The 17917-nt window shown below is 37.7% G+C and overlaps 1 protein-coding gene across 9 annotated transcripts in view; it reads left to right on the top strand.

Moving 5' to 3' along the window:
• Nucleotides 1-17917, top strand: part of DST (dystonin) — a 293875-nt gene that overhangs the window by 109502 nt on the left and 166456 nt on the right. For 7 of the 9 annotated variants that reach the window (XM_042893142.1, XM_042893179.1, XM_042893135.1 and 4 more), the window contains 3 exons: nucleotides 2843-2932; nucleotides 5795-5872; nucleotides 7516-7608. In XM_042893142.1, coding sequence (XP_042749076.1) covers nucleotides 2843-2932; nucleotides 5795-5872; nucleotides 7516-7608 — 261 coding nt within the window. Of the gene's footprint in view, nucleotides 1-2842; nucleotides 2933-3457; nucleotides 3557-5794; nucleotides 5873-7515; nucleotides 7609-17917 lie in introns of all 9 variants that reach the window. The other 2 variants (XM_042893128.1, XM_042893120.1) reach the window with 1 other exon arrangement.

Below are 17917 nucleotides of genomic sequence, written 5' to 3'. Positions count from 1 at the left end.
GATATGGCACTTTCTGAAGGAGTCTGAATGTGTCAGGAAAACAGTAGTTCTGAGAAACAGTAATACTTGTGCTTTTCTGCATTTAAACTTCTAAAAATTCATTATGTGTGTTGAGAGGCAAATCTGCCAGACTGAGAGCTTTTTAATAAGCATTTCTTCAGGTGATGGTTTGGATCTCTTGAGAAGCACAAAATGCTCCTTTTAGATGTGGCCTGCTGCTTTAGATGATTGTGCTTGCTATTGTTGCCCAAATACATCTTTTTTAGGTGCACATCTGCTGCTCACAATATTGGAGCAAATTTCTTACTGTCTTGTCCTGTGCTAGCTTGCCACAGTAGTATATCCTTAAATAATTAATCCTCTCAATAATTGTCAGTCCACGGCAGAACTAAGAAAGAAGTCTAAGGTGTATTGCTTGTTGTGTGAGCTTCATGCTGTTTTCCTCAAAAATATTACAGATTCATCTCTGAACAGCTGTGATTTCTAGAAAAGATAAGTTGAGGAAGGTGATATTTTCTCAATTACTTTGGAAACCTGAGAGTATGAGAGACAAACAGAAGGTAAACAAATATACTTAGTGAGAGACAGACCAGAGGATAAATAATCTTAAAGGCACAAACTTAGCCTTCATCTAAAGAGAAAATAAAAGTGTACAGACTAGAATCTGTAGGACTTTTTAATCTCACAATTCTGTTCCTTGCCGCTGTCATGCATTCTGTGTTGAAAATTGAGTGCAATCTTGTCTACTGTGTACGTAGTTCTTCAGCAGTGCTGGTGAGGTGTCCTTTATAAGTACACTGCTTTCCTCTATCCTTAACTCAATGTCCTTACCTCTAGCTGGCGGCCTTCACTCTGGCTCTGCCCTGATTTGGGATTCTCTTCAAAGGGATTTGGAGAGTGACATATCCTGGCTGGAGGAGCAGAGAGGAGGGGGGCTCTCTCGAAAGGTTTTATTGTTGAAAACTTGCCTGTTTTTGTGGGAAAGTGTTTAGCACTCAGTTTGGAATAGGTCTTTGAGGAAAAAAAAGAAAAAAAAAAGAAAAAAGAGGCACAGTGGGTTAAAAAGTAAAGCTGAGCTTTTCATTGTTTCAGCATTTAATGTAATCCTATCTGGTATCAGGGGTTTTAATGATATCTTTGGGGCTTCCATTTCTTTCCACCACACATATACTAGGAGAACATCTGTTTCTTTGTTAGCTTAACAACACCTCAATCTTCCCAAAGAATTTTTCCCTTGGCAGTTTTTTAAATTAATTGCACATTGGGTTTTTAATCACAGTTGGGATTAAAATTAAATTATTTTTTATATGTTAGTGAGTGTGTAAAACCATCTATGTCTACTAGAGTGACGTTATGTATGTAACGTGGTTGCTTACGCAAAGTCTGTACAAATGTTTTGGAAAATATTATCAATTTTAATTCCTTATGGAACAGTCTTCTACATGACTTGTTCTGGCTAGTCTTCAACACAAGCGTAAATATGCTCTCATGTTATTCCCAGTTAAGACGATGGTCTTTGGAAAAACGGGTTTCAGGATCATTTCATGCTTAGAAGCTGGAAAATCTGAATTAAAAACATTTATTGATCTAATCACCAGTATTAAGGCAGTGATTTATCCAACAGGATGGATCTAGAAATCTGCCTGCAACTCAGGTAAACAGAGCTATTGTGAAAGGCCAAAGACCTGGATCGATTCCTGCTTCCCTAATCGTACACAGAGAAATGTTGACAGCCAGGGGGATTGTCTCTTGTATTGGAAGTACAGCTTGTTTCTTACAGAGGTGATAACTTTAGAAAAAAATTCTGATGTCATGTTTTATCATCTGGAAACTTAAGAAGTTTCTAATCTGGTGCCTTAATGGGTGTCTCAGGGAATCAACATGAAATTGCAGCCGAAAAGTCCTCAACCTCTGCTCTGGATGACAGCGTCAAATATCTCTGCTTGTGAGAAATTGGATCCTTTGTTTTGCTTTCAATTAGCAGTTAACTGAAATTGTTAAAAGTTCCAGGGAAGGTTACCTTTGAGCTAGCTAAGCTAACACTAAGAAACAAGAAGTTGGCCTATGAGCAGATGTCTTTGGCTTTGTTATGCCCATCAAAAAACTAAGACTTTCAGTTGTTTGTTTTTTCATTACTTCTGTCCTGTTTCCCATGGTTAGCTTCCCAGGATCTGCCAGGAGATCCTGGGAGGCAAACCAATCCTTCTCAACTAGTTTTTGTCAAATGAGGTTGGTTGGCAAGGGCTGCCTGTTTGCAGTGAGCACTGCAGCTGAGGATCCAGCTGCCGTGCCATCAGTACTATCAATCGACCTCTGGAACTGATGGAAAGGGCTCCTGACTTCCCCAGATCAACCAAACATCCTATTTCTTTGAAACTATCTATGAGGTGGATGTGTGAGCTGCTGGTACCTAGGTACCTGGAAACATTGTTAATTAGTGGACGTTGCTAGCGTATATGGCTTGATTAGTAATATGCTTAAGGCTGGAAATGTTTGTTGACTTTTGGTTTGACAGCAGTGAACTTGCGTGCTGAAGGTAATACACATGTCAAGGCAAGATTTTGCTCTGAGTATTTTTCTCACTGAGTTTACTGAGTCTAGCTAGCACCATCTGTAAGTGATCATGATTTATTTCAAAATACGTGGCTGTCTGGTATTGTTTAAGTTGTCAGATACTCGTTTTAGTTTGTTTTATGCGTTCATTGCATGTAACTTGATATTGTTTTCCTTTCATATTCAGGTACATGTGAGCATGACTCTTACAGGATAGCTGTGTTAATATGACTGAATTGTATGGTATAAAATGAAATCTCAAATTTTGCTTTTGCATTTATTTGTGCAGGTTCGAAAACACGTGAATGACCTCTATGAAGACCTAAGAGATGGACATAACTTAATCTCACTTTTAGAAGTCCTTTCTGGAGACACCCTGGTAAGCTTTTAAATCAGAATGCAGGTGTTTCAGTTTGTTATAAATGCATTTACACTGTGAACTCTTTGGATGTTGACTGCTGGAGATGTCTGGTATTTTCAATAATGCGTGACTTGATACCAAAGACACAAGTTATTTTTCTATTGGTAAGATATTCCACCATGAATTCTGTGGGGGAGTGCTCTCTGTTTTCTTCATTTCTTGCAATCAGTGAGACTACCTTTCCTAGTAGGGTATTGCACTAATTTTTCTGTTCTTATCTTTTGTTTATTATTTTTCTTTTAACATGTATCGGATGCTTAATATCCCTTCCCATTAAAGGGAGCAACTTACAAATAGCAAGGGTAAAATGTTCCTGAAATTGTCTAACACACTCTTCAGATGTCATTTCCTTTCTTTGTGAGCATTACTTTCTTTGCTTGGTATTTGTTCTCTTCATTATGTTCTTCTTTTCATGCTCTTCTTTTCATTTGTGCTCTGTCTTGTGTCTTTGCTGTCCTGTCTCCTGTCTGTTACATTCATTAGCCAAGAGAGCGAGATTTTTTGAAGACCTTACGGTTGGTGAGTTCAACAGAAGCATGCGCGTATGAACAGCATGAGGATGTGGAGGATGAGGATAAGGGGGTAGGTGCCGACCCCCATAACTGTACTAACGTAGTGTTTGAAGTGTGGTGTCTCCTACAGTCAGTCAATTCTTAGTTTGGTGTCCTGCAGTAATTCCACAGAAAGTACAAAGAACTCGTATGGTAAATCAGGTTATGCTCATAAAGTAAAGTAGGAATGGTAAAGAGAAATTATTTGGCCTTTTTTATGAGCAGCTAAGATGTAAAAGTTTGAGATATCTCTAAAATTTTACTTTTGATAAACTGTATAAAGCTAGTGTGCAAATGTGTAGTGGATGTTATCAATATGTTACAAGACAAACTTCTATTTGTATTTGGTTTTTTTTTTTTAATTAGGTAATTAATAATTCTGTTAAACCAATATTTTTTACTTACAATCAGTATTTCCGATATGGAAGTAATTCAAAGACTTGAAGGCTTTCCTTGGTGAAATAATTTGCAAAAAATTAATTTGACTTAATTAGAAGCACTGGTTTACCTCACCCATGGTGTATTTGGCATTGACATTGAACAATATTTTGACATGAGGTAATTTAGAAGTGCAGATCTACTTCTCAGAACGTATCAAATGTAATGGTTATATTTTCAAAGCAGATGGTCAAAGTGGAGGTTACATGGCAACTCTGTGTGGTGCTTTGGCTACCAAACGTGTGGATTGTTTATCTTTCTGGCAACTGATGCTGAATTATCCTTTTGCTGTACTTTAACCATCCAGAAGGGAAATATCTACCAATAAAACGTAAAATGCTGAGTGCTTGCTAGCCAAAGAAGCTGCTCCATGCTTTTGTAGAACCTGCATTATTAGTGTTTGCTAAAGCAGCTTGTTGTCATAGGGCCCAATTATGTTCTTGGCTCCATGTGTGTTGTGCTATAGTTGTGATTTCAGTGGAATATGTCTGCTTTTTCCTGGAGGCATAACATTACTCAAAATGCTGCATTTCAGCTGTACATTGAAAACATAATATTTCCCCTCTGAGATCCTCTACCTTTATTTTGTGATAGTTTGGATTTATTTTACTCTCTTTGTTTTGGAAAACGAAGTTCCAGATCTGCAATCCTTCGTTCCATCCATTGAAGTTTTTCAGTAGCGAGGGCTGCAGGGATTGATCCTGAGCTCTCAGCGTGAAAAAGAAGGAGCTAAATCGAAGGTTCTATAGTGGAAATTAAAGTTCTTTGTGTTTCAATTTATGCTTCTTATTCAACTCATTTTCCCATATTTTGCTTTGGAAAGCATCTGATACTCCACAGGGGAAAAAAAATGTGGACCGAGAAAGGCTTGGGCATATGTTTGTATTTCATGGTGTCTGAGGAAATAATTCATGTTCATGGCTGAGCCCTAGCAATTATAGTATGCTTCAGTTTATTGCGTGAAAGTTTGTGAAAAATCTGAAATAAGGAAGAAGAACATAAAGGATTTGGACATTGTGATAATGATAAAAATTTAACCCATTCTTGATCTCTGACAGCTAAGTATTCTTTTCCTGTGTGATTCTTCTTCTTGGTGATTTTACACTAACTGCATGCAGTTCTGCCGTGCTTCCATTAACACACTGCTCATTTCACAGATTCTTGCTTGGATGATTTTGATTTGAGAAAAGTCACTAGCCTTTTTTTCCATGCTTTATAATGTTTAGCTCAAGTCGAGAGTTAAATTTGCACTCTAGGGCTGTGTATTTTGTATTGTATATTTTTGGAGGAAAATATTATCTCTATTAGGTGTTTTAAAATAAAGATGTATTACTGTTATAATGATAATGCAGTCAAATCATAAATAAATAAGCAACGTTGAAGTCATAACATTGCATACAGAGGTAAGCTTTCTGTCAGAGAGTTTACCAGAACTACATAAAGGCCCATGACATTACTTCTATTTTTCTTTGCTTAATAGACTGTAAATCTTTTGTAATAATATATTGCAATGTGGTTTCTATAGCCAGGATCATGTGGGGCCTTTTTTAGCCCTCTCAGACTAAGTACTTTGCAGTGAAACAGCCATCTGCCAGCATGGATCAAAGTTGCAGTTTGGGACACTGATTTCTCTTTCCACCCATTGTATTAAAAAAATGTAGTTGCACTTCAAAAAATATAAAAATTGTTAAAGCACACTTTTCCACCAGAGGCACTGAGTATTGGCTTTGTTAAAAGTGTGGAGCTTAGAATATTTTACATGGTATTTTAAAAATCAGACTGTTCTTTTGTCTGGCAGGGAAATCTCACAATCGTTGTTTTCCAATTTTAGCCCCGAGAAAAAGGTCGGATGCGTTTTCACAGACTCCAGAACGTCCAAATTGCACTTGACTATTTGAAAAAGCGCCAGGTATGGTGAAATGTTTAATAAAAAATGTTAACAAAAATTGCATAACCAGGAGCTAATAAATAATTTATAAAAAAAAAAAAGTCCTGCTTTGTCTTTTGTGCATTTTGTATAACATCTGCTGGTGTACAGCTTCAGCTCGTGCTTGTCATGATGAAGAAGGTTTTGGCAGATGTAACCTTACACCAACCTTTTCTGAGCAATAACAACAACACGATTCATGTGGCATAGAATGTTAAAGAGGAGAAAATTATGGGGAACTACTTATAGCAGATTTAAAAATCTCCCAAGCTGTCCAAACACCAGCTGTTATGCCGTTTTTTTTTCCACAAAATTATTTTTAGTGAAAAATGGAGATTTAAGGAAATTATAATTGTATGGGGATGACTTGTTCTCATTATATTTGTCTTAGAAAAATTTCAAACCTTGCTCCAGGCAAAGCCCAAATTTGTGCCCTAGAGTGTCAGCAGTCATCTGGGCTGTGGAAGGTTCAGGTTTTATTTCACCTTTAAATCAAACACTTAAAAACTGCACTTCTGGGTGGTTTTCCACTGTTGTGGAATGAGTTTATATCCACTTTTAACTTTCTCCTAGACATTTAGAGTTCTTGCTGCTAAGTAAAAATGAGTGGCTACTTGAACTGACAATTACAGTGGCATTTTTAGGCAGGAATGCCTCTGGATTTGTGCTGCACCATGTCTTATTTCTGCATGACAGACCTTACTTACAGTAACAGGGCATGTAGAATCAGATCATCTTTTTTTCTTCCAGAGAGAATAGTGGAGCTTTTTGCGTTGTTTTGTTTATTTGTGTGTTTTTTCCTAATAGGTAAGATTATATCTGCAGAGCAAGAATGGAATGCCTTATCTTGTTTTGTGTTGATAACAGGGTATATGTACAAAAGCATGTGCATGTAACTTTACTAGAATAAGCATAAAATATATTTTATCTGAAAACTATTAATTACTAGGCTACTTGGACAGATAAGACAGAAAAAATGGAAGCATAAATTATAACAAAGTAGAATTTCTATGTGTACTCTAAAGGTGAATTTATTGGAGTGGAAAAAATATCAGACTTTGTTTCAACTGTACTTCTTCATGTTCACCACATTCTGAATGAATAAAACAGCAGAAGTGATAATAATCTTGGTCATTATGATGTCATTTGTTTGAATTTGATAGCAAATTTTTGGTCTTATCAAGCCAGCTCGTTGTTTTTAAACAGGCCAATTCTCCTGTCCCTTTATCTTTGATACAGGAGAGCGTGGAGAAAGCCAGTGGTGGCTTCCTGAATTTCAGCATTGCCCTGAGTCTGATACACTGTAGTTATAGATCAGCATGTTCTTGTTATCCTCTCCCTATCTGTCATACTTTCCTCCATTGACATAGACTGAGATGAAGGGTATTTGGCACAGGGAGCAGATTTGTCATTGCAGTGACAGCTGAGGGATCTCCTCAAGTCGGTGTGGGTGGGAGAGGGCGATTCCTGGCAGACCACAGGCAGCTAGAATTTTGTTCCTTCCAGCTTTTGGGAAAATAATGTGTTAGGATCAGGAAGTGAGTAATGCTTCATTTATGTAGTGCACTGTGTATTTTTTGGCATATTTATTTCAATTCTGTGTGTGTTTTCTTCCCACATGGCAGGTGAAACTGGTTAACATTAGGAATGATGACATAACAGATGGGAATCCCAAGTTGACTTTGGGGTTGATATGGACCATAATTTTGCACTTTCAGGTAAGTCTGGTTTTACTTAGCAATTTCTTTTCGTTCAGATTCCTACATACATTTGTGATGAATGGGTCAACTTTGGATCTCAAGACATCCTGTGCAAGTCTGCATTATGTCTCTAATGTGTGTTTGAAGGTTTTAACAACTCCTTTCTGATTATGTAAACTAAAGCTAAAGGTGTCGTTTTTGTCTAATCTCATCTTTAAATTTTTGCAAATTGCTTGGTTTTTGAATGTTATTAAAGGCAATGGTTGTGTTCCTTAAGCACTTGGATAAATAGGCCTTGATTTATTCTAAAGACTTCTTTTGTTGAATATTAAAATAAATTTTGAAGAGTTAACTCTTGCTTTGTTCTAAAACTGAATTTCTCTGCTGATAAGAGTATTGTAGCAAGCACTACTTTAAGCAGTTTTGAGCAGTTGGTAACACTTCAGCATTTGTTTTTAGTACAATAAACATGATGGTGATGTGGGGTCACACTAGGTGGCACTCTGATTGTGGTACACTGTACACTGATTGTGTACAGTATAATGCAGCCTTACAGTGTGTGGTGTTAAACTGCTCCTCAAAATGAGGCCTTCACAATGACTGTGGCTGCAGATGATGTAATTCAGATGACAGATAATTCCCATTTACTGACTGCAGCATTGTTAGCCATAGAGTTGGTGTTGTGGGGGCATTTGAAATGACTGGAAAATTAGAAGATTACACAAAAAAGCACAGTTCACTTAAGAATATCCTCCAGTGGATTTATAATTGGGAAAAAAAAACACAACTTTTTCATTTTTTTAAAAAAGCTCCTAGGGCATTGTTTGCATTCTTGTGAATTGTAAGGAGGAACAGAAGACCCAAATAGAGCCCATGTCGCTATGGTCTAACCAGAGCGGTCAGCCCAGCCACAGCCAGTGCTCCTGGTCAAGGAGAACCCACAGACTTCTTGCCATTGGTGAGGCTCTGAAGCTCCCTCAGCTTTCATCCCAATCTTTGCTTCCACGCGGTTATATGGAGGAAGGAGGCTGGGCTTAAGCTATTTGAGCATGACCCACAGAACAGACAATGAATATTGTTGTGTTTTAAGAAATAAAACTCCAGATAGCAGTGATTAAACTTGTAATCAGTATGTATTTTATATTTCTGAACCTCATGAATAGATTTTTGCAAGATGATTTTTTTAGCTTTTTTTCCTATCCAGAGCACAGGACATCTGGTACAATTTTGAGTGGTTATAAAATGTGAGGAAAGCTAACATTAATATAATTTCAACCTGTAAAAAAAAAAAAAAAAAGAGAGAGAGAGAGAAACATAAAATGACTCATTTAGGTAAGCTGGTGTTACAAGGATTTTCCACTGTAAGGTAGCCAGCTCCATGTGAATGAAGTACATAGGAACATTTAAATTGTAGCTGAAACACTTACTTCACTTCATCCTGAACTCCAGTAACTGCCATGTAAATCTCTACCAGTGCAATTCAGTCTCATAAATCTGTCAGCTTTCATTTTTTTTCAAAATAATTTGTTAAAAAAATCTGCTTAAACATTTTTAAGAATGAGTAGAAGTACTTAGACTGAATATTAAATCACTCTAATACATATGAAGTAACTGAATAGAAGGATTTTTTTGTGAATTATTTTCTAGCTTTTCACTATGAATGGCTACAGAATACACCCTGTATGCAGAAGAGATTCATACCATTATAAATGCTCTGTGCTAATCTGTTCAACCTTGGCATTTGCCTGCACAGCACTTCTTTTGAAGAATCTGGTACTTTGTTGTCATTGATGCCTCATATGATAGATGGAGGTTCAGAATACATAAGGAAATTCCGAAGAATGTGTTTAGTTTGACCTCATGTATTTTCTAGTCTTCACATTAGATTTTGAATGAGGAAAAAATTTGACTTGAAGAGGCTAATAGAGATGAAGTGTCATGACAGTAAGTGCTTATGCATGGAGTCATTCTGTATCTAAGTTGGGACAGTTGTGGTGAGATTCAACTTGAAGTTAAGACACCCAAATCCAGCTGCATGTCCATATGAACTGTGTCTGAATTATTGCTATAATCTGATAATCTGGTTTAGTCTATACAGTTGATGTAGCCTGGAGTCATTCAACTAGCCAGCTTCTAAAGGCTCACTCCATCTGACTAAACATAATGTTCATGTTCTAGATTTATGAGATGCCCACGTAAATATTAAAAAGATGACATAGGTTTTATAAAAAACCCACTGTCATTTGGGAATAGTCTGAGATTGGACAAGAGAAACTGCATCTAAAATGGCAATAAACATGTTTAGAAGCAGATTTGAGACCTGGAGGTTTTTTACTACAGTGAGTGGAGCATGGTGGATCAATTCAGATGGCTTATCCTAGGTTCTGCACTTGCAGAACAATTCAGTTGCCTGTCGCAGACTCTTACTGTGATCTGAAATGATGCATCATATCATCTGGGCTACCCTTGCAGCAGCCTGTAAAGCCAACCATATTATGGACTGCATCAAAATAAGCAAGGTCAGCAGGTCAAGGGAAGTGATCCTGTCCCTCTACTGTGTGCTGGTGGGAGCTCACCTGGAGTACTGTGTCCAGATGTGGAGTCCTCGGTACAGGAGGGATGTGGAGCACACCAAGAGGAGAGCCACAGAAGTGATCCAAGGGATAGAATGCCTCTCCTGTGAGGACAGGCTGAGAGAGGTGGGGCTGTTAAGCCTGGAAAAGAGGGTACTCCAGGGAAACCTTACAGTGGCTTGTCCAGTTCCCAAAGGGGGCCTACAGGAAAGGTAGGGAGGGGCTTTTTAAAAGGGCAGGTAGCGACAGGACAAGGGAAATGGCTTTAAACTGGAAGACGGTAGATTTAGACTAGATGTTAGAAAGAAATTACTTACTGTGAGAGTGGTAAAGTGTGAGAGAGACACTGGAATGGATTGCCCAGTGAGGCTGTGGATGCCCCTCCCTGGAGGCATTCAAGGCCAGGCTGGATGGAGCTCTGAGCAACGTGGTCTAGAGGGAGGTGTCCCTTCCAACCCAAACTATTCCACAATTCTCTGATTACAGTATTGTTTATAATTCTATCCTATGTGTATGTATATTCAAATTAATATTTGAATGGATGTCTTCTTAAACGCCCAATGCCTTTTCACTGGTGATACTGGAGATGGGCAGCTATACATAAAGGTCCGGATTTTGTGCCTCAGAAAGTTACAATATTTTTAGTAGGATAATTTCTGTGAAAATCAGTGATCACTGAAAGAAAGATTTTTCTTTTCAAACCGCTGAAAACATCTTTAATTTCACAATTTTTTTTTTTTTAGAGTAACCTGTCATAGTTTAAAAACAACACTAAGAAAATACTGAAACTTTAACTTTTGAGCGTCCAAAATTCAAGGCCTTTAAAAAACTTGGAACTTACAAGTCATGACTCAGTAAATTTATTTACTTATTTTTATTACTGTTTCATTATCATTTTGCAGTTCAGTAATTCCTGTGAAATGCTTTTTCTTCCACTTTACCCAACTCTATATTATGGGGTCAGAAGGCTACTTTTTAAGGCTGCACTTGGTGGTGTTTTTGTCCAGACATTATCATGCCGTCCAGCTCCCACTTGGAGGAGTTGTGCTCTTTCTCTCAGGCCTCTCTAGGGCACGTATTACCTCTTAACATTTCTCACGTCAGCCAGCAAATATTTATTTCATTGTTGGTTCCATGTGACCCTGAAGCAAAATTCATTCTTTATCTGTCTGCCACAAGGCAGTCCTCAGACTGTTCATTTCAGCTAGCAGATCAGCAGTGAAATGTTTAAGTATGTTGGGGGAAAAAGGCAAGAAAACTGGATTTATTTGTAAGTAACTTGGGTGAGATAGGTGACAGCTATCCAGCCTTTTCTAAAGTTCCTGATACCCCTTACCATGCTCAGGTGTTCAGAGGCTGCTGTGCAGTTAATATTATTTCAAAACACTCTTGTGTTGATTGTGAAGGCTTTGGCCTTCAAGTGGGGTCTGGAAAGTGACCAGAGGAAGAGACAGGTGAGAGGTTGTAGCCCATTCCAAAGCAGAGGAATGATGGGATATTCTAGGATTTCTGCATCTTCCTGTTTCAGTTACTCTGGTATTAACTGTGCGATAACAGTTACCGCATGAGAGATGCTGCCTATTTTTCACATTGCCATCACAGGAATTGAAATTGAGATCTGAGTCTGGCCTTCCCTTGCTGCCACGTATTTCTTGTCTACCAGAAGCAGCTGAAGCTGACCTCTGGACCTTGTCCTACATGTGGGTCTTGGATCCCAAAGACTGAAGTTTAATCTGCCTCCACTTGAAACTAGCCAGACCAATTTCAGGTCTGATCTTCTCAAAGGTTTAAAGGTGAAGCCATATAGCCAAGTGTTTAATCTCTGACTGTCAGTGGTTGAAGGATAAACTGGATTCCACTCAGGAACTGTGATTCCCAGTGGCAGACTTATCACTCAATATTTGCTATACTACATTTTTCCTATGTTTTATTCATGAGCAGATCTCTCAGTTTTCTCTTCCAGACCTCTTTGTCACTTTAGGAGAATTACTAAATCTCAGCAAGAAAATGAGCATAGAGTTCTGGGAATTTCTGGGATTCATCTGAATCAACAAAGATGATTAAAACTCATTGCAGAATCATATGTAGACTTTATACCTAAGGATTGCAGGCTATCTGTAGCAGGATAAGAGTTAGTAGTTAGCTCATCCAGTCAATTCTGTTTAATCCCATAAAACCACCAACAAGGAACAGATTCCTCTTTCACTTTGTTAAAGAGTCATCTCACTGGATATAAAACCTCTCTCCTGACAGATCTGCTGTTCAGGGTATGACTTCTGGTATCGCAGTTGTACCTGGAAGCTGAACAGCTCTTTCACATTTTTAGCAGTGTTGGGTTGTACAGCTCAAACAGATCTGAACGTAACCTTCTGCTTATGCTGGGCAGCCTTTACTTCTTGGCTTGTTCTCTATCTTTTGCTGTTTAAATTTTCACTTTCTTTTTGATTTGTGATTTGTGTTTGTCTCTCTGTCATTCTTCATGTGACCTTTGGGCTGTGCAATGCTATGCTTTCTGGTTATCTGGTATGCTGTTTCGACACACACCGTTTATGGTAAATGCTCCACTGCTTTTACTGTGTTGTATTTAGGGGAAAAACAAACCTTAGATCTGAAACTAGCAGAAGTGCATTCCTAGTAGACTTTTCACTATGTTACTCCAGAATGAAAGACATGAGGCTGTGTTTGGCAGAGTGGAATAAATTTTCCTGTACAACATCTGCTATCTATATTAATGAATGGTAGAGTGTAAAGTAATAGTCTACCGAGGATGCTGGCCTGAGCTTTTTGCATACTATGAAATGCAAATTTTCAACAGCTTTCCCACTTAAATGTGATAGATTTGTTCAATGTTAAGAACTTTTCGCACATTTGATTAGTTACAGAAATCTGTGGTTTAAATGCAAGCATAACATAAAAATCTTCATGAGCTGTTTCATGTCTTGATGTTTGTTTGCCATGTCTTAATGTTTACCTCTTGTCTGTGATTAAGCAGCCTCTAAGACAGATCAAATTGCAGACAGGTGTTGGTCTAATCCTTTATTCATGTTATACTTCTTAAGGGTTTATGTGCCAGAAAAAGTCTTAGTAATCTCCCTTTAAGACTTCTGGCATTGGTGAGTGTGTGTGGAGATCTTTGGGTATTTCTTTAATAAAAGCAAGACAGTAAAACAAAGCAAAACAAAAAGCCAGCAAACCATGACAGTATTTTTACACCTTTGCTCATCTGAATTTTTGACTTCAGCCAAGGTTGAACATCCATTGGGGTCTAATCAGATGTGTGCTACAATGCCCCTGGGGCAATCAGCATCCTACTACACCTGAACTTTGTGTTTATTTGCTCTAGCAGACAGGTTTAAGAAGAAATTTCAGTTTCTCTTTTCCAAGTCTCCAGTTTAACAACCCTGTTTTCTCTGTCTCTTTATTGCTGAGACCAAAGTTATGACTTCATAGAATGTCTGTAACTACAAGTAGTCATTTTGTCTTCAGTTATTTGCACTTCTGCTTGTCATATTCTCTGAACACTGAATATGATTTTTCATAAATTAAAACCATAATCAAAAAATGATGCCTGATGTAAATGTGGTTTGTCAGTTCTTTTTCTGCTTGATTTTTTCTTTGGTTCAGGGGTGTAAATGAGAGATCATAAAGTTACTTTTTAGTTCACAAAATGCAAGGAATAATAGAATTGTTAAGAGAGCTGGTAGCCTTCTTACTCAGGAACAACTGGTAAGTATTGTTAAATCATATTAAAAATACATGTTTCTTGCCTTTTCCTGGGAGATGTGCAAATAGAATTACAATCTGTACAGATGTATCTGGAATGGAATGCATTTATTCCTAGCTAATTCTGCTGCAGATATACCAGCTGCTTTCATCTCAAATGACCTGGAATATGTAGCAGTAAGCCAAGATTGTTGGAAGCAGTGAGCCTTTAACCAGTGTTTCCAAACTGTTTTTTTGTGTTTTTGCTGCCATTCACACTTCAGAGATGTCTGATTTTCTGTTTTTATGATAAATTTATCATTATTATACAAGAAACATTATCTGTGTGAAATGAAATCAGTCTCGGTCTTTTTCAAAGCAAAGTCTTGAATCTTCTGATGATAGTGGAGAAAGAGAGGTATATATACTTTCAAGCATCAAGGCCATTTATTTGCACAAACATGACTCCCTTCACATGAATTATATTTTGATTTTTCTGACGTACTTTTCTATTAGTTAAGGAGGACTAAATCAGGGCTAAACTCAGTGCCATGGGGTCTGAAATCTGTTTGAAATGCGGGCCGTGGCAGGAAGGCAGTTTTCCAAGCTGACCAGAGTACAGCTTTTACTGTGAGTAAAGGGAGCAAATGTCACAGCCACACCTTTATGTTAAGTAAATCACAAGTGCAAATACAAATCAAGGTCATGAAAGAGAATGCAGTCATAACATCTACTTTGTCAATATGTGGCTTCCACTCTAGCAGATTATCCTGTAAGCCTTATTCTGTAACAGCTTTCTAGTCCATTAGTATTACAGTATAAAATGCTCTGAGCAAATTTCACCCCAGTGCTTTAACAATAATTAGAAATGAACGTCTCTCTTCTAGGAAATAAACTGTATGCAGACAGTACTTCATTCTGGATCCCATCAATAAAAAAGCATGTTTTGGTGAAACTTTTCCCTGGGAAAACTTTTCCCTGCAGATCCTACTAAAATATACTGGGAAAGCACAGTGGCAATGCCTGATGATGCTTAGCAAGTTACTTGGCAGCTCTTTGTGAGAAACCATACACATCTAGCCCTGCTGTTGCTATTAGTAGATTTTGTGTATTGGTAACAAAAAAAAATAATGAAGCAGAAGCTATTTTTCCAAACTATGTTGGTGGGTACATGTGCTTTCATTTTAGTTTGTCAATAGTTTGTTTCTATCTAGCTTTCATAGATGTGCTGCTTGTTTCTTGGCTATTGTTTTTAGAGTGACACAGGCATGTTTACAGAAAAGCAATATGAGAGAAGAAAAAGGCTTGATTTTAAAAACATCAGAAGAGTTTAATTTGAACATATTTGAGGTATAAAAGCTTCTTTTTTTGCAGACAGTATTCTAGACAGACTCTTTTAGCCTCACCTTTCTCTGCCAGAAGTTTTAAATCCGCTGCAGTGTTCCAGCCCTGAGCACACAGCACCACTGTTCTAAAGTTGTATGATAGTCGTGAAGCAGCAGGTTATTTATAGCTGACAAACCAGTAAAAATCACATAAGCTGCTATGAAAATTCTGCATACAACACACTGCCAAAGCAATCTCTAATCATTCATTTTAATCTTCCTTTCTATGGATCATTGGATACATGTTAAAAGCATAGGCAGTGAACAAGTAATTTGCTAACTAAATCACTCCAGCTATTTGCTGTAGTGCTTGCTTTCGGATTTGGACTGGAGCTAATAGTTTCAAAGGTTACTGCATATTTTTCTACTTTATCTTGCTTGAGTTACCGAAGGAAACAGGAAGTTTAATGTATGCAAGATTTTTCTATTGCCCATAAGTGCTATGTCATCTCTGTGAAAGGCCATCAGCCTTCCAGCCTAATGCTGCTGCGGTGATGTTTATTTAAGAGGATTGGTGGCCAGAAATAAGCCACAGTGTCTAATCAGACACAGGCCCTGCCTGGGCACCCTGCCACAACATTTATTGCGTGTGCATTTCTCATAAGCAAAATGGCTACGTACTGAGGAGGATGGAAGGGAAGTCTGGAAGGAATTACGGTGCAAACTGCAGTTCTTAACTTTCTGAGGAGGATTTAAGTGTATGTAAATATACTGAAATGAATGAGGCTGTGTGACTGTGAGTTCCTGAAAGCCAAATGGGGAATGTCTGTGGATGCGTAAGGGCTGAAAAGGAAGAACAGTGTTTAGATCCTGCCAAAGCTCCCTTAAGTCCAGCTAAACATTCCCCTGGAAGAAAATATTTCAGAAGAAAATCAAGAAAGAAATCAGCTGACGAGAGACCAGATTCCTTACCAGCTAAAGAAAATGAAGAAAAAAGCCAATATGAAGTGGGAATTTCAGAAAACATCGAAGTTCTCTCGAAGGGTATGGAATTGGCTTGTTCCTCCCCACAGAGTGTAACAGTGGATGGTAATACTCTGCCCAGGAGTACAGACCTTTCGGCTGATCTTGTTAAAGCAGAAGTTTTACTGAGTGAAGCCAACAGTGATTCTCGCTGTCGGGACAGTTTTCCTGGTGATAAGCAAAGGCTCACCGAGTCTGCTGAAACAGAGGCATGGTTAAATGAACAAGATAAGAGGAGTTCAGAGAAAATCTATACTTGGAAGAGGAAATATTCAGATGAATACAACACAAGAGAATTAGCATTTCAGAAGAGAGCAAGTGGTCTTTGTTATGGAAAAGCTGCTAGCTTGGATTCTGCTGTCCACCTTTTAGGGAAACAACACAAAGAAACTGGATTAAACAAAACTTATGGCAGAGTTGTTGAAGACTCTTTAGAAAGCAATAAATCTGAAAAGTTGCATCAGTTGCTTTCTAAGAGAAAAAGTTATCCACCGCTTGAACAAAAGAGATTTTATTCTTCTGATGATGTGTTTTCCCATTTGTCAAACGAAGAAGCAGTCTATAGCATTCCACCAAACAGGAGCAAGGTAAGTATTTTGGCACAGTTACTTTGCAATTTATCTCAAAATAAATATTGAAACAGTATTTTTTCTGTGTTTGTCTGAAGGCAAAAATGCCTTCAATATGCTGTATGCAAATTGTTAACACATGCTGTGATGCTGCAGTAGTCAGTCATAGGACAGTATGTATTACTTGATCTTTTTCGTAAGTACACCTTTGTACTTCAGGAATATTGATCTATCTGTATGCTGTTTTGCTACCTGTGGTTTGATTTCTTTCCTAATTTTGTAAAAAGATTCTGATGTTAAAATTCTAGGAATTAGAGTGAGTTTTAGGAAGTTGTTTTTCTTCACATTTAATATCTGTCATCTTGTTATTCCTTTTTAGTCTTGTATCAGATAGAAAGGAATATTTCTAATTCTTTTTAAAAATGGCCAATAGCTACTGAGGAATGATAGAAAGAAATAAGGAGCTTGGCATTGAAAAAGTGGACATAAATCATGTTAATAATGCTCTGCACTTTTAAAAGATCTTTCTTCCAAAACTGTGTGCTCTATTAATGTTAATTACTTAAAATCTATTTTCCTCTCAGGATAGGATTTATTTTTGCTTTACAATAAAACCAAGGTGCAAGGTTAGTTGCAGAGTATCTGAAGGAAGACAGTTTGTTGTTGTTGTCAGTATTCATGCTTACCAGTTCAATCCATATTACTGATCCCACCCAACTCATCTTTAGTAGGACTGAAATCTGTCAGTGCGGGTGAAATGCCAGTAGAAGGATATGGTCCAAAACTAATTTGCCTTGCTGTACAGGGATATCTGAGCTTTGAGTTTCAGAGAGAATGGGCATATGACAAAGGTACTCCTTCCAGCAGTAAGTTAACTGCAGCTGTACTGCTTATTTATTTTTGAAACATGATACAAATTATACTTTTTCGAAGCTTAGATTTTAAGTGCAGATAATGCACTCAATTACAATACAGAGTACACAGTTGTACAAATAGCCTCCTATACATGCGGAGATCTTTGCCCTCTTAATCTTGACTGGAATTCAGGAACAGCTTAGGGATGTTCTTTGATTTGAACAAAAAGTCATTACTGAGTAGAAGAGTATGAGACCTTGTCTGCTCAGCCAAGCATGAC

Source organism: Lagopus leucura, unplaced genomic scaffold (assembly GCF_019238085.1).
Source record: "Lagopus leucura isolate 7727_CA_CO unplaced genomic scaffold, USGS_WTPT01 Super-Scaffold_73, whole genome shotgun sequence".
Taxonomy (NCBI): Eukaryota; Metazoa; Chordata; class Aves; order Galliformes; family Phasianidae; genus Lagopus; species Lagopus leucura.
This window is presented reverse-complemented; position numbering and strand designations above follow the sequence as displayed.